The 23,808-nt window shown below is 47.6% G+C and overlaps 1 protein-coding gene across 1 annotated transcript; it reads right to left on the reverse strand.

The window, feature by feature from the left end:
* Positions 1-825: 825 nt before the first annotated feature.
* On the reverse strand, positions 826-21,273 carry LOC130119743 (peroxisomal membrane protein PMP34-like). The gene is made up of 6 exons (XM_056288348.1): positions 21,189-21,273; positions 8,788-8,904; positions 8,400-8,548; positions 3,445-3,540; positions 3,208-3,293; positions 826-1,478 (listed from the first exon to the last, which is right to left on the reverse strand). The coding sequence occupies exons 1-6, from the start codon at positions 21,271-21,273 to the stop codon at positions 1,325-1,327; spliced, it is 687 nt and encodes a 228-aa protein (XP_056144323.1). The 3' UTR covers positions 826-1,324.
* Between the last annotated feature and the right edge of the window lie 2,535 nt (positions 21,274-23,808).

Raw genomic sequence — 23,808 nt, forward strand, 5'->3', positions numbered from 1 at the left:
TCTCAGAGACCAGTGTAGAATCTGGATAACCCCTGAATTTAGACACCGATTGGCTAACACTGATGTCTTTGCAGGCCTGGGTGATTGCTCATTTTAAGAGGTAGACAATAGATGTTAGGAGGAATGAATTACAAATAACCAGCATGCTTTTCTATTAATGACTGTCAGACAATCTTGAGGGCTAAAAAATTCCATGGGTGTGTAAGAACAAATTTGCCCATAGTAACAATTGATACATGAGGCCCCTGGTCTGCTGTGTCCAATGGGCCCAGGGACCATGGACCTGCTGGACCTGCGCCTGAGGAGGAAACACTGAGGGCAGTCTGACAGGACACGGAAGCGGTGCGGGCTAAGCTAACTGCTAGCCCATGCAGACTGGCAGTTCTGACAGTCATCCTACGCTCGGTCTCTTGGACAGTGACTTTTTTTAGTTTGATATATGTGTTCTTGTAATTTTTTAATGTGTTTTTTTCTTTGTGTTGCACTGCTGTGGGCTGGGGGAAATATTTCGTTTCAAATGACAGTGTTCCTGATATGTGTGTGTGAGGACGTTACACACTGTATATGTATGTTTAACATGCTCTTACTACTTAACATTGACAAAAAGGTCAGTATCTGAAGAATACATGCTGTTTCTCACATGCAGTCCTGGACACCTTCACATTGAGGTGAATAGCCTGTCTCTTTGACAACAGCAGCATTGCAACCAGGTCTTTGTGGCAGCTATTATAACCTATATCCTATTATACGAACAAGGCAAATTACACTTCCAGTGTTTCAGCACAGACATTTCTGAACTTACTTCAGATTACGTGGGTTTTAATAAAAAAGACATGTTATGTGTAGCTCAAGTGGCACACAAAGGAGTCTTTGCTGCATCAACAAAATGACTGCAGTTGAAAAGCACAGTTCTTTGATATATATATGCAGGCCATAAACCTCTCAGGATGACTGTAGGCGATAACCAACTACTACACAATACCTTCTCATGGGAAAGATACACCAGCAGGTACAAATATTTAAATGAAAAGAAAATTCAGTAAAAAGTAGGTGGCCTCAAAGACCAGATCCCCACAACAGCCAACGTGTTGGTGTATCTCCCCCGTTAAAGTGTCCCTGAGGAAAACATTAAACTTAAAGTTGCTGAGATCAACAGCCCTGTGTTCACACTGTACAACAGCAGAATCCTACAGGGCCACGTGGCTTCGGTTTAAAATACTCAATAGTCTTTTGTACATGGCAAATACCTACTGAGGTACATATTTTCCCCATTTTATGAGGTGCACACTTAGCTGAATGGAGGGATATGAAATAAAAAAGGGGGCTATCGCTTGCTCTGCACAGCTTTCGTCAGACCCATGATTTTGAAGGTGTTGCTGGCTATCTTCTCATAGAGAAGGAACATGAGGGCAGCCGTCAGGACCGTCTGCAGCAGCTTGGCCTCCAGTCCTTTAAAAAGACCCAACATGCCGTACTTCCTACAGCAGGGCACAGGGGTCAAAACAGAAAGAAAAAAAACGTTAGTATTAAAAATACGGAAGTCAAAAAACTGCTTTAGAGCGATTTTTTGTCATGTATACTCAATAATCAAGGTAAGAAAATCACAGAAAGTTGAATCAGTTCATCTGGACACAACGTTTACACCCATCTACAGGCCAGTGGCCACTCTTTCAAGGATGAGGATGTGCACATCCTTGATAGGGAGGAACACTGGTTTGAACGGGGAGTCAAAGAGGCCATCTCTGCCCCTTTTCCACTGCATGGTACCGGCTTGACTCGACTCAACTCTACTCGTTTTTTTTGGCTTTCCATTGGGAAAAAGTTAGGGATAGTACCTGGGACCAGATACTTTTTTTGGTACCACCACCGTCAAGGTTCCAAGTGAGCTGAACCGATACTAAAAGGTGACATGAAAATACTACAATAAATAAATAAATAAATAAAATATAAATATATGTATATTTATTTAAATATTAAAAAAAATTAGTCAACACGCCCACAAATGACCAGCGGGGCTTCGCCGTGACGGGATACTATCTGCAGTGGAAAATGAAATCCCAAAAAGTAAAACGAGTAGAGCTGAAAAGAGTAGAGTCGAGTTGAGCCAGTACCATGCAGTGGAAAACAGGCATATGTGAAGAGGAAACAACTATCCCTGAACCGAGGAGGGGGCCTAGCAGTACATCTGTCGTCATCTTACAATGCCCCAATCCTCTCTGAATAGTACACATGGCCACTGTAACTCTAGTTAATGATCACAGCAATTTGCATATGAATTTGATTGTTGGTTTCGGTCGTTATGACACTATTGTTTATAAGGTGGGGATACCTGCAGTCAGTTGAGACTGAAGAGGTCACTTAGATGAGTGATGAAACATTTCTCCCACTGAACGTTGGGTCCAGATGAACCAATTCAACTTTATGTGATGTTTTAGAGCCAATTTAAACTGCGTTATTTGTGTACACACAAGGGAACATGGATTGAAAGTTGGGTTTCACAATTAACTTTTGCTCGATACTGTAATTACAAATTACTTGTCATGATGATTTGAGGAACACAATTTATTTATTGAATCATATGTCAACATTTTCACATCTTTCAGCAGGTGTTAAAAGTAAGATAGTGTTTCGATAATAATCCATTATATACTACTACTACTTTCGACTGTTCCCGTTAGGGGTCGCCACAGCGGATCATCCATTTCCATCTCTTCCTGTCCTCTGCATCTTCCTCTGTCACACCAGCCACCTGCATGTCCTCTCTCACCACATCCATAAACCTCCTCTTTGGCATTGTATAGTATGTTTAAATGCAGAGCCTTAGTTAAAAGTCTACTAAACCCCAGACAACCCCCACCTCATTAAAAATATCAAACCTTGAGAACTAGTTTGTCATATCTAAAAAAAAGACGAGAGACACACTTCATGAAAAGCAGCCACTGGTGTAATTTAATAAGTGTAAAATAATTAAAAAGAATAAATTAATAAACACACAAGTTGTCAAGCTATTCTCCCCTCTTCAAAGGTGCTGTCTAATAATAGATGTTAAATATGGTACATCATCTTTATAAAAGTGTTGAAATGCAAGTAAAACAATGAATATTTTACAAGGAAACAAAACACAGCCACAACAAACAAATACAAACAAACAAGCAAACACAAACAAAACACAGGCATGTTGACTTGTGCAGAATTGTATTTACCCACCTCATTCTGTTGACCAGCAAACTCTTGACCATCATCAGACTGGTCAGCAGTTGGGATTTCCCTGTTGACCCTTTCATTTGACCAAACTGGAGAAAAACCATTAAAACCACAAAATAGAAATGTTTGAGATATCTGCTGTTTTTTGTTATGTACTCAAAAGTAAAAATTGCAAGTATCCCAGATGAATCATGCGCATCTCACATATGACATACACTCACAGACACACATTTAGCCTACCCTGAGGATGGACTGTATAGTCTGAAGGGGGTAAGTTATGGTGGTGGCAAGTGCTTTGGCAATAGCCCCAATCACAAAGACCTCCACAGATGACAGCTTGAGAGGAAAAAACAAAAATAGAAACATCATCAACTTTTTCTATTAGGATGATAAATTCTATCGGTTTTTAGTATCTGGTCTACCGATATGTGAAATTGTACGACTCTACTCTATTGTCATAGAAAGGAATAGCGTTGAGGTTAGAAAAGTAAGCGTGTGACTGTCAGGGTTGTCTGGTTCAAATCTGACAGTTGAATAAATGTTAGACAAGGAAAGAAGGTGGATCATCACATAGACCTTTTTTACAACTCCCATTCTCATCATCAGCCGCTTCTCCGGGGTCAGGTCACGGTGGCAGCAAGCAAAGTAGGGCACTCCAAAATCCCTCTCCCCAGCAACGCCCTCTAGCTCTTCCTGGGGGATCCCAAGACATTCCCAGGCCAGATTGGACATGTAGTCTCTCCAGTGAGTTCTGGATCTACCCATCCTAATCAGATGCCCGAACCACCTCAATTGGTTCCTTTCGACACAAAGGAACAGCAGCTCTACTCCGAGCTCCCTCCGGCTGTCTGAGCTCTTAACCCTATCTCTAAGGCTGAGCCCAGACACCCTATAGACGAAACTCATTTCAGCTACTTGTATCTGTGATCTCACCCTTTCGGTCACTACCCAAAGCTCATGATCATAAGAGAAGGTTGGAACGAAGATTGACTGATAAATTGAGTGCTTTGCCTTCCAGCTCAGCTCCCTCTTCACCACAATGGTCCAGTACAACGTCCGCATTACTGCTGATGCTGCACCAATCCGCCTGTCAATCTCCCGCTCCATCCTACCCTCACTCATGAACAAGACCCTGAGATACTTGAGCTCCTTCATTTGAGGCAAAACCTCATCCCCAAACTGGAGGGAACAATCCACCATTTTCCAGTAGAGAACCATGGCCTCAGACTTGGAGGTGCTGACTCTCATCCTGGCCATTACACACTCAGCTGCAAACCGCCCCAGTGCGTAGTGGAGGTCGCGTTCTGATGAAGCCAACAAAACCACATCATCTGCGAAGAGCAGAGATGCAATTCTGAGGTTCCCAAAATGGACACACTCCTCACCTTGGCTGCGCCTTGAGATCCTGTCCATGAATATCATAAACAGAATCAGAGACAAGTGACAACCTTGGCGGAGTCCGACACCCACCAAAAACGTGTTTGACTTTGTGCCAAGAACGTGGACACAGATTACATTACATTACAGTCATTTAGCCGACGCTTTTATCCAAAGCGACTTACAATAAGTGCATTTAACTTTGGTTATACAAGGACTGGATGGCTTGTAGCAACTGCCCCAGTACTCCATACTCTCGCAGTACCCCCCACAGAGTGCCTTGGGGTACATGGTCATAAGCCTTTTCCAAGTCCACAAAACACAGACTGGCTGGTCAAACTCCCAAGCCTCCCTCAGCACTTCCGCAAGGGTAAAGAGTTGGTCTGTTGTTCCACGGCCAGGACGGAATCTGCATTGTTCCCCCTGGATCCGAGGTTCGACAATCAGTCGGAGCCTCCTTTCCAGCACCCTAGAGTAGACTTTCCCAGGGAAGCTGAGCAACGTGATGTCCCGATAATTGGAGCTCACCCTCCAGTCCCCTTTTTTAAATATGGGAACCACCACCCCAGTCTGCCACTCCACAGGTGCTGTCTCTCACCTCCACGCGACACTGACGAGACGTGTCAGCCAAGACAGCCCAACAATGTCCAGAGCCTTCAGCATCTCAGGCGAATCTCATCCACACCCGGTGCCTTGCCACCGTGGGGCTTCTTAACGACCTCAGAGACCTCTGCCAAGGATATGGGGCTCCCTTCCCCCGAGTCTTCAGACTCTACCTCCACCACCGAGGACGTGATAGCCGGGTTCCGGAGCGCCTCAAAGTGTTCTTTCCACCGCCCGACAACATCCCCAGTCCGGGTCAACAGTTTCCCTCCCTGGCTGAACACAGCCTTAGTCAAACCCTGCTTCCTCTTCCTGAGTTGCCAGATGATTTGCCAGAAATTCCTTGAGGCCAACCGAAAGTCCTCCTAAATAGCTTTGCCGAACTCCTCCCACACCCGAGTTTTTGCTTCCGTGACCACCAAAACCCTTCTGGCCTCCCAGTACCTGTCTGCTGCTTAACGAGACCCCTAGGTCAACCATGCCCAAAAGGCCTCCTTCTTCAGCCTAATGGCTTCTCTCACTGCAACATGGAGCCATCACCCCGTGAACTCACCACACGTGGGGATTAGCATTGGGATAGGGTGCAATGCAGGCCGGGTGGCAGACAAAGGTGGGCACTGGGGCGTGCCGACTTCCAGCATTGCAGATTGGTCCTCGGGACGTGGAATGTCCCCTCTCTGGGAGGGAAGGAGCCTGAGCTGGTGCGGGAGGTGGAGCGGTACCAACCAGATATAGTTGGGCTCACCTCAACATATAGCATGGGCTCTGGCACCAAATTCCTGGAGAGGGGCTGGAATCTTTGGGGATACTCACAAGTTCCCGGTTGATCGCTGCCATGTTGGAGTTCTCCCTGGGGAATGAGAGGGTTGCCTCGATATGACTGCGAGTCGCTGGAGGGGAAGGCTCTGACTGCTGTGTGTGCTTATGCACCGAATAGCAGTTTGGAGTATCCAGTCTTCTTGGAGTCTCTGGGTGGTGTCCTGGATAGGGTTCTGCCTGGGGACTCTATAGTTCTGCTGGGGGACGTCAACGCTCATGTGGGCAATGATGGAGAAACCTGGAGTGACGTGACTGGGAGGAACGGCCTCCCTGATCGGAACACGAGCGGTGCCTTGTTATTGGACTTCTGTGCGAGTCATGGATTGGCCATAACAAACACCATGTTCGAACATAAGGTAGTTCATAAGTGTACTGGGTACCACAACACCTTAGGCCGAAGATCGATGATAGACTTTGTAGTCGTATCATCAGGTCTGCGGCCATATGTTTTGGACACTTAAGTGAAGAGAAGAGCAGAGCTGTCAACTGATCACGACCTGGTGGTGAGTTGGATCAGATGGCGGGGAAGGCTGCCGAAGAAACCTGGCAAATCCAAACGCGTAGTGAGGGTGAGCTAGGAATGTCTTTTAGAGGCCCCTGTCCATGAGGTCTTCAACTCCCACCTCTGGAAGAAGTTCTCGTGTATCCCGAGGGAGGCTGTGTGTATGGGGCTGTGTAGCTGCAGACCAGTCAGAGTGCCCACGATGACCCCTATCCACCATCAAAAGCGCCTACAATGGGCACGTGATTGTCAGAACTGAACCATAGAATGGAAGAAGGTTGCCTGGTCCGATGAGTCCCATGTATTTTTACATCACGTGGATGGCCGTGTAGGTGTGTGCCGTTTACCTGGGGAACTGATGGTACCAGGATGCACTGTGGGAAGATGACAAGCCAGTGGAGGAGTGTGATGCTCTGGGCAATGTTCTGCTGGGAAACCCTGGGTACAGTCATTCTAGGGCTGGGCAATATATCGATATTATCTCAATATCGTGATATGAGACTAGATATCGTCTGGGATTTTGGATATCGTAATAGCATGATATGGCATAAGTGTTGTCTTTCCCTGGTGTTAAAGGCTGCATTACAATAGTGATTTATTTTTTTGAACTTACCAGATTGTTCTAGCTGTTCTATTATTTGCCTTTACCCACTTAGCTATTATATAGGCATTACTCATGATTATTTTTCAAAAATCTGATTGTTTAAACGTTTTATGGAAGCACCAATAGTCATCCCCACAATATTGTCGCAATATCGATAGAAGTATTTGGTCCAAAAATATTGTGATTTTTTTTTCCATATCGCCCAGCCCTAGGCCATTCATATGGACATCAATTTGACATGCACCACCTACCTAAACATCATTGCAGACAAGGTACACCCCTTCATGGCAATGGTATTCCCTGATGGCAGTGGCCTTTTTCAGCAGGATAATGCATCCTGCCACAATGCACACATTGATCGGGAATGGTTTGAGGAACATGATTAAGTGTTCAAGGTGTTGCCCCAGCCTCCAAATTCAACAGATCTCAATCTGATTGAGCATCTGTGGGATGTGATGGACCAACAAGTCCGATCCACGGCGGTGCCACCTCGCAACTTACAAGACTTGAAGGATCTGCTGCTAATGTTTTAAAGCCAGATACCACAGGACACCTTCAGGGATCTTGTAGAGCCCATGCCTCGGCAGGTCAGCGCTGTTTTGGCAACGCATAGAGGACCAACAGCATATTTGGCAGGTGGTCATAATGGTTTGGCTCATCAATTTATATGTGCAGCAGTGCCCTGCTCAATAAGAGCGTAAACACTAACAGATACATTTCCATGAACAAATAAAACTATTCTTAAAACTGGGGATAGATTATGTTCAAATCTTTTTTTTAATGCTGTCATAATTACTTCTGCATAACTTCCCTTCTCTGAAAAGCCAAGAAAACTTCACGAGACTAAGATTACCAAGTCTCTGCATATCAAGTGTCTTCTCATCCAGATCATTGGATAATCTGATGCAGTTTCCCTCCTTTAAATTCCACTCTTTTCTTACTGTGTGCAGCAATCCTAAGCCATTTTAGGCCAATCCTATCAAAATGTAAGGCAAAATTAACAAAACCAAAATGACTGTGATAACCGATATCATCAGTGTAACACTATTAAAAATAAATCTTCCAACATTTCTATATCTATCACAACCCTACTATGATAGCTGTAATTCTTTTTAAAATCATTTAATTTCTCTGTTCTTTTCACTTTCCTTCCATTCTGTCTTTCCTGTATGTGTGCCACATCCACCTACCATGCTTTTACTCCTCCACTGTCCTATTTCCCACTCTCCTGCCTTGCCTCTACAGTTTCTATCCTTCTTTTACTTCTCACTCTCTCTCTTCCTCACTCACCTCTCTGTGAATGCCCCTCATCAACTGTCTCTTCAGGCCTTCATACACCATGAACTGGATGGCAGGGTTCAGTACCAGTAGCAAGGAGGGGAAGGTCCCGTTCCACAGGGCTCCCACCCCCTCATCACGAATAATCTGTACAAAAGCATCTGGGGCACACAAAAACAACAAGATTATGAGGGGAGAAGAAAATCTTTTAAAAAAGAGAATGAGGTTCACGCTTTACCCTGAAGGCAGTAAAGTAAGGCATATAAATTGACAGTCCCTGAGTATGTGTGTGTGTGTGTGTTTACAACACTCAGTGACTGACCTTGAGAGACAAAGGTAAAAAAGAGCATAGCATGTTCTCCAATAGACAATAACAGTATCACCCACAGAGAATTTTTACCTTGAATTCCAGAATAGCAAGTGGGCTGGATATCAGCATTGCGGAAGTTTGCACCCTGGAGCTTCAGTCTGGTGTTGACCACCCAGAGGGGAGTGGTAACAAGCACATTGGCAATACCTAGAGAGAAGCAGACAGAAGATTAGCATCAAAATTAATGTTCCTGATACCAGTGACATCCATCCATCCATCCATTATCTGAACCGCTTATCCTGCTCTCAGGATCGCGGGGATGCTGAAGCCTATTCCAGCAGTCATTGGGCGGCAGGCAGGGAGACACCCTGGACAGGCCACCAGGCCATCACAGGGCGTGCGTGCGTGCACACACACACACACACACACACATTCATACCTAGGGACAATTTAGTACGGCAAATTCACCCGACTTATATGTCTTTGGATTGTGGGAGGAAACTAGAGCCCCGGAGGAAACCCATGCAGACACAGGGAGAACATGTAAACTCCACACAGAGGACGACCCGGGATGACCCACCAAGGTTGGACTACCTCGGGGCTCGAACCCAGGAGCTTCTTGCTGTGAGGCAACTGCGCCAACCACTGTGCCACCATGCTGCCGATATCAGTAACACCCAAAGTGCAAATACAAACTTACTCGTTTCAAATTTAGCTGTGCCATAGATGCTGGACAGCTGATGATGTGTCTATAAAACTGCATGTTATTGCCTGTACTTGCCTAACTATCACATAATAACGATAATGCTTTTTATTTATATAGCCCTTTTCATCATACTCAAAGATGCTTTACATAAATCAGAATAAGCTTAAAAGCAACACACCAAAAACATGCAACACAACATTAATCACACATGAAACCAAGTCTGAAGATGCGAGTCCTGATTAATGACTTGAATGTGGGCAGATCACAGCAGTATATGATGTGCTTGGGGAGGGAGTTCCAAGAGGAAGGGGCAGCTACGGTTTAGGGAACTACAGTCCTCCTTCCTGTTTGGATACGCTTCAACATTACAGCCAACTATCGATTGTCTGATTGGCAGACGTGGACATTTTCTTGCATATGATTTGACATTACTACTGTCAATCAAAAACTAACCCAACCCATTAGCTTCAGTTTAAGGCCAATAGATTCCCAAGAATCTTGCGTCGGTCTTAAACGTTTGCTCTGACTCGTACTGAAAATTCGCTCAACAATAACGGCCGGGCCATGTTCAATAATGTACTAATAGAAAATCAATTGCACGTCATTCACAGCCTTAAAGTGTGTAGTCAGTCAGGCAAAGTTAAATCGATTAATGCTTCTCTCATTTTGATGTATTAAAACGCAAAGTGTGTTACCCCAGTTCTTTTGCACGGGCTATGAAACAAATCAGTTTCTAATGATGCATTAAATGACCTAAGATGACGTCGCTTGCCTTTCCTAAATACAGCCTGTATAATGAAGTTGTAGGCTAGACTTGCAGCATGTGATGTAACTCGAATTACATCAATTAACTAACTAACTAATTAATTAATTAATTAATTAAGCTTGTACTGCTATGCATTAAAGTCCCCCCCCCCACATCTATATTGATATTCCACTCCTCATTTGTTGTGCACTTTTATCAGCACCATTGACGGTTTCAGGAAAAAAGCCTCTCCCTCCCTCCCTCCCTCCCTCCCTCCCTCCCTCTCTCTCTCTCTCTCTCTCTCTCTCTCTCTCTCTCTCTCTCTCTCTCTCTCTCTCTCTCTCTCTCTCTCTCTCTCTCTCTCTCTCTCTCTCTCTCTCTCTCTATAATTCAGTGAGTCAAGTAAATTCTTTATGAGACAGTACAAGCCTGTTTCATGCCATAAGCAATCATCAGCTGTCAATATTGACAGCTGAGGATTTTTCTCCTTATTTGTTGAGAACTTTCCCTACCACTGAGTGTTCCTTTTAACAAAGTTCTTGTCACGTATCAGGAAAGAACCCAAAAGCAGACAGGACAACCAGGTAAGGGAAGAATCAAATCTTTATTGAAGTAGCCGATCTCAGGGGTAGAGCAGGAGTTGGCTCAGTGGCAGGTAGGCAGGCAGGCAGAAGTCCATGAAAGGCGACGTTCCAGCGAAGACTGGTCCATAGTGGAGGCCTTTTAAGGGTGAGGGCGATTGCCGGGGTGAAGGGGGGGTCAGCAGGTGTCAGCTGGTGTAGCAGGTGTCAGCTTTCGTAGCAGGTGTCAGCTGGTGTAGCAGGTGTCAAGGGTGATCGCTTTGATGTCAAGGGCGAGAGGCTGTGACAGTACCCTCCCTCCGAGGGGCGCCACCAGACGACCTACCAGGCCCGTCAGGGTGCGTCCTGTGGAAGTCCCGGATGAGGTTTGCGTCCAGGACAAGGCAACGAGGGACCCAACACCTCTCCTCCGGGCCATATCTCTCCCAGTCCACGAGATACTAGAGGCCGCGACCGCGGCGACGAGAGTCATACAAGGAGGTGGGGGCGGGGGGGCCGGAGGAACTAGAGGGCTGGTAGAGACAGGTTTGAGGCAGGACACATGGAAGGAAGGGTGAACCCGGAGAGTGCGGGGCAGCTTCAGATGGACCACAGAGGGGTTAATGACTTTGACAATGGGAAAGGGACCAATATACCTGGGGGACAGTTTTTTAGCGTCCGATCTCAAGGGTAGATCCTTGGTAGAGAGCCATACCTGGTCACCGGGGGAGTAGTCCCGAGCAGGGGTGCGATGACGATCCGCCAAGCGCTGGTAACGACCGGAGGCCCTGAGCAGTGCAGCACGGGCTCGCCGCCAGGTCCGACGGCACCGACGGACATTGGCCTGGACAGACGGAACCGGAATGTCTACCTCTTGAGAAGGAAAAAGGGGGGGCTGATAACCGTAAAGGCATTGAAAAGGGGACAACCCAGTAGCAGACGATGGCAAGGTGTTATGGGCATATTCTACCCAGGGAAGTTGTGAGGACCAAGAGGATGGGTTGGCAGACACCAGACAGCGGAGAACAGTCTCCAATGCCTGGTTGGCCTGTTATGTCTGCACACATCGACAGTGCTGCATTTGATTTGGTGCTGTTCTATTGTGCTGGGATCGATTGGTGATGCCTACGGGCTCTGGGTTGTTTGATCGGGTCTGCCTTTGATGCTGTGTCAGTCTAAATAAAGAATGCCACGGAGAGGTTGTGTCGAGCGACAGCGCTGTGTCCTGACGTGATTTCTAAATACAATATGGCCCTCTCGGCCTGGCCGTTGGTCTGAGGATGGAACCCCGATGACAGGTTGATGGTGGGCAGAGCAGAAAGCCTTCCAGACAGCAGAAGTGAACTGGGGGCCACGGTCAGACACTATATCACGGGGAAGACCGTGGACCCGGAAAACCTCCCTGACCAGCAGATCCGCAGTCTCTCGGGCCGAAGGCAGTTTAGACATGGGCAAAAAGTGAGCAAATTTACTGAAGCGATCAACAACAGTCAGTATAACGGTGTTACCGTCGGAGGCGGGCAGACCAGAGAAGAAATCCAAGGACAGATGCGACCAGGGACGGTGGGGAACAGGCAGGGGGTGCAGCAGACCGGCACTGGCCCGAGTGGAGGGTTATTCTGGGTACAAACAGGACAGGCAGAAACAAAAGACCCAGTATCCTCCGTCATGGAAGGCCACCAGAACCGCCTGTGGAGGAAGGCTAGGGTATGGGTTACTCAAGGATGGCAGGTAAGTTTGGAAGAGTGAGCCCACTGCAACACGCTAGATCTAACAGCGTCTGGAACAAACAAGCGCCCGGGGGGACCGTTACCTGGGTCAGGCTTAGTCTGTTGTACTGCCATGACCTCCCTTTCAATGTTCCAGGTGACAGCCGCAGCCGCAACCACACAGGTAGAGGGAACGATGGTGTCAGGTTGGAGCTTGGGGTCAGACTCCTCCCCATGCACATGAGACAGAGCATCGGGCTTGGCATTCCTGGAGCCAGGTCTGTACGTCAAAGAAAAATTAAAACGACCAAAAAAGAGCGCCCACCTGGCTTGGTGCGCGGTGAGTCGCTTTGCTGACTGGATGTATTCCAGGTTCTTATGGTCAGTCCACACTATAAAAGGAAGCTCAGACCCCTCCAGAAAATGTCGCCATTCCTCCAGTGCCAATTTCACCGCCAGGAGCTCACGATTCCCCACATCATAGTTCCTTTCAGCTGGGGAGAGACGACGAGACAGGAAGGCACAGGGGTGTGTCTTGCCATCCTCACTGGAGCGCTGAGAAAGGACCGCCCCCACCCCAATCTCAGAGGCGTCCACTTCTACAACGAACTGCTTGGTTGGGTCTGGCTGGATGAGGATAGGAGCTGTGGTGAAGCAGTGCTTGAAGGCTTGGAAAGCTGCCTCTGCTACAGGGGTCCACAGGAACGGTCTGGAGGTGGAGGTAAGAGCGGTTAGTGGGGCTGCAACGCGGCTGTAGTTGCGGATGAACCGTCTGTAGAAGTTGGCAAACCCGAGGAACCTCTGAAGCTGCTTACGGCTGGTCGGGCTTGGCCACTCAAGAACCGCTCTGACCTTGGCGGGGTCCATTCTCACCTGCCCATCGGCCACGATGTAGCCCAGGAAGGTGACTGAAGGGGCATGGAATTCGCACTTCCTTGCTTTTACGAAAAGGCGGTTCTCCAGAAGCCGTTGAAGGACTTGGCGGACGTGCATGACATGCTCTGACAGGTCTCTGGAAAAAATCAGGATATCATCCAGGTAAACAAAAACGAAACGATCCAACATGTCACGTAGGACGTCATTGACCAGACTCTGGAAGACAGCTGGGGCATTAGTGAGACCAAACGGCATCACCAGATATTCAAAATGCCCCAGGGGGGTGTTGAAGGCAGTCTTCCATTCATCTCCGTCTCGAACCCGGACCAGGTGGTAAGCATTGGGGAGGTCTAGTTTAGTGAACACTGTGGCTCCCTGGAGAGAATCAAAAGCAGAAGTCATGAGGGGCAGAGGGTACTTATTCTTGACTGTGATGTTATTGAGGCCTCTATAGTCAATACACGGCCGGAGAGTCTTGTCCTTCTTGGCCACAAAAAAGAACCCCGCACTAAGGGGTGATGATGATGGGCGAATAAGACCAGCAGCCAAGGAGTCCTTGATGTACCTCTCCATGGACTCCCACTCAGGCTTGGAGAGGCTATATAGGCGGCTGCTGGGGAGGGGAGCGCCCGGCAGCAGGTCAATAGCACAATCATAGGGGCGATGAGGAGGCAGGGAGAGAGCTTGCTGCTTGTTGAATATGGCTTGGAGGTCGTGGTACTCTGGAGGCACCAGTGACAGGTCAGAGGTCTCGGAGCTTGACACCTGACAGGGGACAGACTGAGGCAGAGCAGACTGGAGGCATATGGCATGACAGACGGGACTCCAACTTGAAATTCTGGCCGATGACCAATCAATATGGGGACTATGCTTAACCAGCCAGGGATGACCAAGTATAATGGGAACAAAGGGAGAATTGATAACGAAAAAACTTAACTCCTCTTGATGGTTTCCCGACAACAGGAGGCGCACAGGCTCGGTCTTAGAGGTTATCCAGGCCAGGAGACGTCCATCCCGGGCATTAGCTTCAAGAGGCTGGTCCAGACTCACAGTGGCAAGACCTAGCTGCTTGACAACACTTGCATCCAAAAAGCTTTCGTCAGCTCCAGAGTCAATTAAAGCCAAAAGTTTAGTGAACTGACCTTTAAAACTGATGGTAGCTTGCAACTGGGTACGTGGACGAGGAGACAGAGGGCAGACAGTTGGGCTCACGAGGATCCTCCCCCTCCCTCGTGAGCCTGCTAGTTTGACGGAACGGTGAGGGCAGGAGGCGAGAAAGTGACCAGGCTGACCACAATACAAGCAGCTGTTCTCGGTGATGCGGCGTTGACGCTCCTCCGGGTTGAGCCGGAAGCAGCCGAGTTGCATCGGCTCCGAAGCTGGGGAAGAGTCACGCCTCGGGCTTTCTCGGAGGACGGCAACCTCAGTCGAGCGAGGTCGGCCCCCAGAGTTTGGAGGTGTGGCCCGTGGTAAGTTGTTGTGACCAGGAAAGCGGCGCGTCCTCTCTCGCCTGCGCTCCCGGAGACGGTTGTCCACACGAATGGCCAGGGTAACCAATTCCTCCAACCCTCCAGGCTCGGGGTAGGAAACCAATTCGTCCTTTATGGATTCGCTTAGCCCGTTGGAAAAGCCGGCCTGGAGGGACTCGTTGTTCCATCCGCTCTCCGCTGATAGCGTACGGAACTCAACTGAGTAGTCAGCGACGCTGCGGGAACCCTGGCGGAGAGAGATCAGTCTTGTTGACGCATCCTTTCCCCGCACGGGATGATCAAAAACCTGGCGAAAAGCAGTGGTGAACTCAGCGTAGGATGAGGAAGTGGAGGCCCGCATCTCCCACACCGCTGTAGCCCAATCCAGGGCGCTTCCCCGGGGAAGACCCATGATGTAAGCGACTTTGGCTCCATCCGTGGAATATGACTGGGGCTGCTGGTTAAACACAATCTCACACTGCATCAAAAAAGGGCGACAAAGTCCAAAATCTCCATCATACTTATCGGGCGGGGCAACCCATGGTTCCTTAGCCGAAGTTGATGGCGCTGGGGGTGGCGGAGCTGGAGGGGCGGATCCCGGGCTAGCGGAGGCACTAAGTTGGGTCTGGATTCCGGAGATCTTTGAGCTGAGCCCACGGAGGGCGTCAGCCATCCCCTGTAGTACCTGGCTGTGCTGGCCGAGGACCGATTCCTGGTTGGCTACAGCCTGGCAGACCGTGGTCAGGTCTGTGGTGGAATGGTCTGCTGGGTCCATAGTGGCTGGAACGTACTGTCACGTATCAGGAAAGAATCCAAAAGCAGACAGGACAACCAGGTAAGGGAAGAATCAAATCTTTATTGAAGTAGCCGATCTCAGGGGTAGAGCAGGAGTTGGCTCAGTGGCAGGTAGGCAGGCAGGCAGAAGTCCATGAAAGGCGACGTTCCAGCGAAGACTGGTCCATAGTGGAGGCCTTTTAAGGGTGAGGGCGATTGCCGAGGTGAAGGGGGGGGGTCAGCAGGTGTCAGCTGGTGTAGCAGGTGTCAGCTGGTGTAGCAGGTGTCAAGGGTGATCGCTTTGATGTCAAGGGCGAGAGGCTGTGACAGTACCCCCCCTCCGAGGGGCACCACCGGGCGACCTACCAGGCCCGTCAGGGTGCGTCCTGTGGAAGTCCCGGATGAGGTTCGCGTCCAGGACAAGGCGACGAGGGACCCAACACCTCTCCTCCGGGCCATATCCCTCCCAGTCCACGAGATACTGCAGGCCGCGACCCCGGCGACGAGAGTCCAGGAGACGACGAACGGTGTAAGCCGGATGATCGTTGATCATACGAGGAGGTGGGGGAACTAGAGGGCTGGTAGAGACAGGTTTGAGGCAGGACACATGGAAGGAAGGGTGAACCCGGAGAGTGCGGGGCAGCTTCAGATGGACCACAGAGGGGTTAATGACTTTGACAATGGGAAAGGGACCAATATACCTGGGGGACAGTGTTTTAGCGTCCGATCTCAAGGGTAGATCCTTGGTAGAGAGCCATACCTGGTCACCGGGGGAGTAGTCCCGAGCAGGGGTGCGATGACGATCCGCCAAGCGCTGGTAACGGCCGGAGGCCCTGAGCAGTGCAGCACGGGCTCGCCGCCAGGTCCGACGGCACCGACGGACATGGGCCTGGACAGACGGAACCGGAATGTCTACCTCTTGAGAAGGAAAAAGGGGGGGCTGATAACCGTAAAGGCATTGAAAAGGGGACAACCCAGTAGCAGGCGATGGCAAGGTGTTATGGGCATATTCTACCCAGGGAAGTTGTGAGGACCAAGAGGATGGGTTGGCAGACACCAGACAGCGGAGAACAGTCTCCAATGCCTGGTTGGCCTGTTATGTCTGCACACATCGACAGTGCTGCATTTGATTTGGTGCTGTTCTATTGTGCTGGGATCGATTGGTGATACCTGCGGGCTCTGGGTTGTTTGATCGGGTCTGCCTTTGATGCTGTGTCAGTCTAAATAAAGAATGCCACGGAGAGGTTGTGTCGAGCGACAGCGCTGTGTCCTGACGTGATTTCTAAATACAATATTGGCGACGAGGATGGCTGATATCTCTCTCCCACCACCTGCCCCCTTCCTGGCATTACCTGGCGAGCCTCCGTACCATGGACTCGCTGGCTACATAGTTTTGAAAATTACATCATCGCCTCGGGGCTCGACGACGTGAGCCAGGCTAGGAAGACGGCTCTGTTGCTACACTGCTTGGGAGCAGAGGGTCATCGTGTGCTCGGGACTCTGGGGAACGTCACAAGCTTTGACGAAGCTGTGGGACTTCTGAACACCCATTTCGCTGCTCCACAGAGTGCCCTCCTTCGGCGATTTATATTCCGTCAGCGACACCAACTGCCTGGTGAGTCTGTGCGGTACAGTACGTAGCTAATTTGCGAGGGCTAGCTAGCTCATGCAAGTTTGGCGCGCTTCAGGACGAGATGGTTCGCGACCAGCTAATCGAACACACCAACAACGCAAAGGTGCGTGAGACTCTCCTGCTGGAAAAAGACGATCTGCTGCTGTCCAGAGCAATTACCATCGCACTACAGGTTGAGGGAGCAGCTGAGTGTGCTGCTGTGCTAAATACACAGTAGGGGCCACCTCCAGTCAAGCTGCCAACGACTCCTCCCTCTACTCACGGCTGCCCCTCGGGACGCAACCCAGCCAGAGCGAGGCGGGCGCCGACTCCACTGGGGACGTCTTGCAACTGCAACGACGGCGTTCTCGGCCCCGCCCTCAACAGTCCTGTGGTAACTGTGGGTCTCGGTCTCATGTTTCAAGGGCTCAGAACTGCCCTGCCCGTGGCTAGACATGCCGTAGCTGCGGTAAGCACAATCACTTTGCCAACGTCTGTCGATCTTCCCCGGCTGGGTCAGAGGGCCACACCCCCCAGTCTTCAACCGCCGTCATTCATAAGGTGAGCTCTGGGCCAGTGTCATTCAAACCATGCACAGTCAACATTAATGATGTGTGCATCCCCCTGCTGTTGGACACCGGTGCAGGTGTGTCTCTCCTGAATGTTGATACCTACAGTCAATTTTTCGGTTCACTGCCACTGTCCGCACCCTCCGCTGTCCTCTGTGGGTATGGTGACTCCAAAATCGATCTGGTTGGCTCTCTCCAAGTGACTGTCCGCTATGGAACCAAGCTGGTGCCCAATGCAGTTTTTCATGTGGCACGCCGTGGGGCCAACCTGATGGGCCTGGACCTGCGGACCCGCGGAGATTCCACGCAGGTGGAACAGCGCCTCGACATGCTGGAACCACGAGGCCGGGTCGCTCTGCCAGAACTCTGGGAGTTTCACAGCCGCGGCGAGAACGGCCGGCTGTGAGAGTTGGGGCGGCTTGGCCGAAGTGGATTCACACTCCTCTTCTGCTCCAAACATGTTCAATTCGGGGTCACCAATGTGGCAGGAATGGGGAAAAACACAGGAGACCAAGGCGAGTTTGATGTTTATTCCTCAACTCCAAAAACCAACTGCAGCAGGAACAACCCTGCACCGGCGAGTCCGGGAACGTAAACCACGCCCCCAGCTCACAAGTCCTGCTGGGTGAGAGGCATAGCCCCTAGTGTCCGCCACAGTTTTTTTTATTTTTTTCACAATAACAAAACATATACACACAAGTATTTCTGTTACAAATAACATGGACATTAAATCAGAATGCGATAGAAACGAAACAAACACAACCAGACCAAAAATAAATAAAAGATAGGAGAGACATCCTGAAATAAGGAAAGAAAAAAAAACAAGAGGAAAAAACAAACAAACAAACAAACAAACTAAAGAAGAAAACACATGACTGTGATGTGTGGAGTGCTTAAAAGTTTACAGCATTGCTTGTTAACAGGTATTCTAACCAAATGTATCTCAGTTATTTGCATTACATGTGATATGTTACTGTTATTTTTATGAGCTGGAAACGCCATTAAACGCTCAATATATAAGAATGGCACTGCCCCCATTTCAAGTTATATTCATCCACCTTATCAAGCAGCCTATATGATAACTGTTCTAGGGCAGCCAGCTGATCAAGAGAAGTGTACCACAAAGATGGCGCTGGTGCAGAGGAGGCTTTCCATTCTTTGACCACGAGTTTCCGTCCTAACGTAAGGGCAGTCTGTGTAACAATAGGAACTATTGTTAGGAACCATTGTTTAGTTCCTTGTTTACACAGGGGTCGTTTAGGTTGTTGCACCTGGAATAACGGACCGAGGATGATGTATAACCTTACGTGCCGAAGTTATTATTAAAGTTTATAGCCCCGTGGGGTTGAAACGAGTTGCAACGTCTCATTAGTAGAAGGTAACAACACACTTTAACAGTCTGGATCCAGTCAGCAAGCGGTGGAGTCAAATCACTTAATGCAGAGGGGTCACCCAAAATAAACAGACTGGAAGAGAAAGGGATGTCTAAGCTGGTAATTTTTTTAAAATCGATGTGTATAGCAGACCAGAACTCCTGTATTTTTGGGCAACTCCAAAGCATGTGTACTAAAGTACCATTTTTGTCAAGACACCTCCAGCACTCTGGGCTGTCCACCAAACCCACTCTACGAAGCCTAGATGGCGTCCAGTAGACTCTGTTTATAATTTTGAATTGGATCAGCCTTGTTCGCAGTTCCCTTGACATTTTTTTCCCATTCCTAAGTATTCTTCCCCATTGTGCCTCTGAAAATGAAACCTTTAAATCAGTTTCCCATGTCAATTTTAGCGTCTGTATATTGGAATCTGAGGCTGTAAGGATCATAGAGTAGTAGACAGAAGCCTCATGACCACGTCCAAAGATCTTAAGGACTCTTTCTAGAGTGTCGCCACTAGATGGGGCTATTGACGGCGAGCCGAAAATTTGTAGCAGCAGGTGTCTTAACTGCAAATACTTCCAAAATTGAGTGTGTGGTAAGTCGAATTCCTGCCTAAGTACCTCAAAGGATTTTAATGTTTCTGCCTGATACAGGTCGCCTAGGACTGTGATACTTTTCTGAAACCATGACTTCCAGAGAAGGGTGATTTATCTGTACAGAGCTTGGGATTTAGCCAGATCCCAGCGGATCGATGAAGAAAAGGATCAAATTTAAGGATCTGAGCTATTCTCTTCCAAACCCACTGAATATGGGACAAAATAGGATGTGACCGATACTGTGTGGCTAGTTTGGCTGTGATATAGTTCATGGGCGTAAGAGGAACGCAAATGGTGCTCTCAAGATGGAGCCACGGGGGAGCTCTCTTCGGGGGCAAGGACCACTGTGCCATATGCCTAAGAGTGAAAGCGTAATGGTAAAATAACAGGTTAGGCACCGCAAGGCCTCCTCTGTCCACTGGCCTCTGCAGTTTTCACAGGCTCGTTCTTGGGCGTTTATTGTTCCATAAGAATGTATTACAAAGTTGATAGTTAGTATCTTACTATCACATGAGGTCCAACTAATGGATCTGAAATTTTTAAAAGCTAAAGGGTCCTTCCCTTCTTTCGGAATAAGGGTAATAATGGCCTCTGATAGAGAGGGAGGAAGTTTTCCCTTCTCTAGAGCATCATTATAGGTGTCTAGGGGTAATGGTGCTAGTTCCTCAGCGTAAGCCTTATAGAACTCAGCCGTGTAGCCATCTAAACCTGGTGCTTTACTTGAGGGTAGGTGCTTGATAACATCAGTTATCTCTTCAATAGTAATGGGTGAATCAAGACGTTCAAGCTGGTCCTCTGACAACAATGGAAGATTGAGGGTTGACAGAAATGAAATAATGTCATTTTTGTCCAGCTCTGACTCAGAGGTGTAAAGTTTTACATAAAAATCTCTAAAAGCCACATTTATCTCCTTGGGATCAGACAGAAGATGCCCATCTTCCCTCATAATGGCTGGAATAGTGATCATTGCTTCATTCTGTTTAATGTATCTGACGAGTAATCTACCAGCCTTATCGCCCTCCTCAAAATATTTCTGTCTGGCCCGAAAGAGAGAGAATTCTGCCCTCTGAGTCATAATTTAATTAAACTCATACCTCAGTCTAGTCAACCTGGTAAGATTTTCTGGGGACGTGTTTTTTTAACGTTTGACTCTGCAGTTCTGATCTGTTTTTCAAGCTCATCCAAAGGAGTTGGTAAATTGGTTTCTATGTAAAGATTGATTTGTGATCTAAGTGATTCCTTAAAGGTCTCATCTAATAAAAGGCTGGAATTTAATCCCGCTCTAGTTGATTTAACTGGCATATTAAAGGGCAGTACATGGAGAAATATTGGACTATGGTCTGAAAGAATTATATTACCAATGTTGCTTGATACTATAGCGGGTATTAGCGACTGAGATACCAAAAAGAAATCTATCCTAGAGAATGAGCTATGGGGCGGAGAGAAGAATATATAATCCCTTGATGATGGGTTTTGTAGCTGCCAAACATCTATCAAACCAGATGCCTTGGACATATCTTTGAGCACCGCATGCGCTCTGAAGGTGCGGGCTGATGGAGAGTTACGATCTAGTATTGGGTCCATTACGTCATTAAAATCTCCACCCATGATAATTGGATAGTCTCCCATATCGTTTAGTTTCTTCTCCAGTAGTCCAAAAAATGCAGGATCGTCTATATTTGGAGCATACACATTTGCTAGTATGATACTATTACCCTGGATCTCACAAAGCATCAAAAGAATTCTCCCCGCCTCATCTGCACTCTTTCTTATGCATTTGAATTGTACTTGCTTATTAATTAATGTTGCTACCCCTCTGCTCTTGCTACTGCCACAAGCAGCCTCCACAGAGCCCACCCAGTCAGTACAAAGCTTCTGGGATTCTTGTGCTAGTAAATGGGTCTCCTGCATAAACACTATGTCACATTTCTTTGATTTAATGAAAGTTAATACTTTCTTCTTTTTAATTCTGTTATTGAGGCCTCTGACGTCCCAGCTCATAAACTTGAAACCGTTTTTACTACAGTACTCGCACTCTTTTACTACGAAGCCACGCTGTTGTAACACGTGCAGAATGTGGCTTGGCATTATCTTGCTGAAATAAGCAGGGACGTCCCTGAAAAAGACGTTGCTTGGATGGCAGCATATGTTGCTCAAAAACCTGTATGTACCTTTCAGCATTAATGGTGCCGTCACAGATGTGCAAGTTACCCATGCCATGGGCACTACCACACCCCCATACCATCACAGATGCTGGCTTTTGAACTTTGCACTGATAACAATCTGGATGGTCCTTTTCCTCTTTAGCCCGGAGGGCACGATGTCCATGATTTCCAAAAACAATGTGAAATGTGGACTCGTCAGACCACAGTGCACTTTTCCACTTTGTGTCAGTCCATCTCAGATGAGCTCGGGCCCAGAGAAGCCGGCAGCGTTTCTGGGTGTTGTTGATATATGGCTTTCGCTTTGCATGGTAGAGTTTTAACTTGCACTTGTAGATGTAGCGATGAACTGTGTTAACTGACGATGGTTTTCCCAAGTGTTCCTGAGCCAACGTGGTAGTATCCTTTACAGAAGGATGTCGGTTTTTAATGCAGTGCCGCCTGAGGGGTCGAAGGTCACAGGCATTCAATGTTGGTTTTCGGCCTTGCCGCTTGTGTGCAGAGATTTCTCCAGATTCTCTGAATTGTTTGATGATATTATGGACTGTAGATTATGAAATCCCTAAATTCCTTGCAATTGTATGTTGAGAAACATTGTTCTTAAACTGTTGGACTATTTGCTCACGCAGTTGTTCACAAAGTGGTGAACCTTGCCCCATCCTTGTGTAACCCCTACCATGTAGGTGGAGCCTGGGTTCTGCTTTCAATAAGTGGCGCTATTACCTGAAGTAATACACTGTTTAAATTGTTACCAAGTGTTTCTTAATTCGTTACTTAGATTATAACTATTGGTGATGCCTCCATTAACTGCCTGGAAGTAGTTTGAATATGACTTCCTTTTAAACCTTTAATGTATTTATATTTTAATACCACTATGAATTGTCTATTCTAAATGTCTATGATGCAACACATTTGCTTTAAATTCAAATATACCAAAAGGTAGGTATTTATTAACCAGATGTTAATGTAAAATATTTGTAGTTTGCAATTATCAACAGTCAATAATAATAATAATAATAATAGACAATGTTACAATATGTATAAATCAATGGCTCAAAGCCTGTTCCAATTCTATTCAATAATAATGAATACTTCCAATAAAACTCTGTTGTCAACTCAATCAATGTAAAGACAAATTGTACATATACCAATAAAACCAAATAAAACTGTGGGCCCACACTCACACACACACACTCTCACACAATGTAGCGCAGTCCAAGTGTAACGTTAGAGTGTAACGTTACCATTGCAGACCCGACATTGCTTGTGAGCGGTGAGGCCTTAAAACTGTAATTGGCCGCTTCGCTTGTTTCTGGACACTAGCATAAACAAAATAGAACGTGCTTAATTTCAGTACTCATGTATCCGTGGAAATGGAGTGGGGAAGAGCGGGCTGAAGAGAGCCGAAGAGAGGCGAAGAGAGGCAGAGATGTGGGTGGGGGGTCAAGCGCTCTGCTGCGAGCGCAGGAGAATGAGCGAGGGCGCGAAGAAACCACCGGACAGTCACAGGCACACCAGGGGAAGGAAACGGTCTCCGCAGTCGTCCAACGGAGAGCTTTCCTGGTCCTTGGTCTCTCCCCTTCGACTATGTCCAAATCCTCTTTTACATCCAGTTAGTACATACATTCCACGGATAACGCTCTGTTGATCCCGACGTTATGTACAAACAGCTCACAATACAGAATAGCAGCTTTCTTCAGCAGTGTCCTCAAGCATTCTCATTCTTTACCTCACGCGACCTAACTCGTAGTACTAAGTCCCGCCCCTCTATCTCAGCATACATTTTGGTTGGCTAAATATTACAGACGTACCAATGAAAGAAAAGAAAGGAATGAATGACATTTAACATCAGTTAGGCTGTAAACCTAACAACCAAGCTAGCAACACGTACTGTATATTGTACACATCAAATAAACCAGGCTCACGAATGAACTCACGTTAGAGCCTGTAAGTTGTA

The sequence above is a fragment of the Lampris incognitus genome, chromosome 10 (genome assembly GCF_029633865.1).
Source record: "Lampris incognitus isolate fLamInc1 chromosome 10, fLamInc1.hap2, whole genome shotgun sequence".
Classification (NCBI taxonomy): Eukaryota; Metazoa; Chordata; class Actinopteri; order Lampriformes; family Lampridae; genus Lampris; species Lampris incognitus.

What these genes read in the sequence shown, in the direction of transcription:
- LOC130119743 (XM_056288348.1), bottom strand. Translation starts at nt 21,273, where the DNA reads ATGGACCCAATACTAGATCGTAACTCTCCATCAGCCCGCACCTTCAGA. An exon ending in TGAGGGGCATTCACAGAGAG is followed by an intron (nt 3,541 to 8,399) that starts GTGAGTGAGGAA and finishes TTTCCTCTCAAG; the next exon opens with CTGTCATCTGTGGAGGTCTT. An exon ending in TTGCTGGTCAACAGAATGAG is followed by an intron (nt 1,479 to 3,207) that starts GTGGGTAAATAC and finishes GCCCTGCTGTAG; the next exon opens with GAAGTACGGCATGTTGGGTC.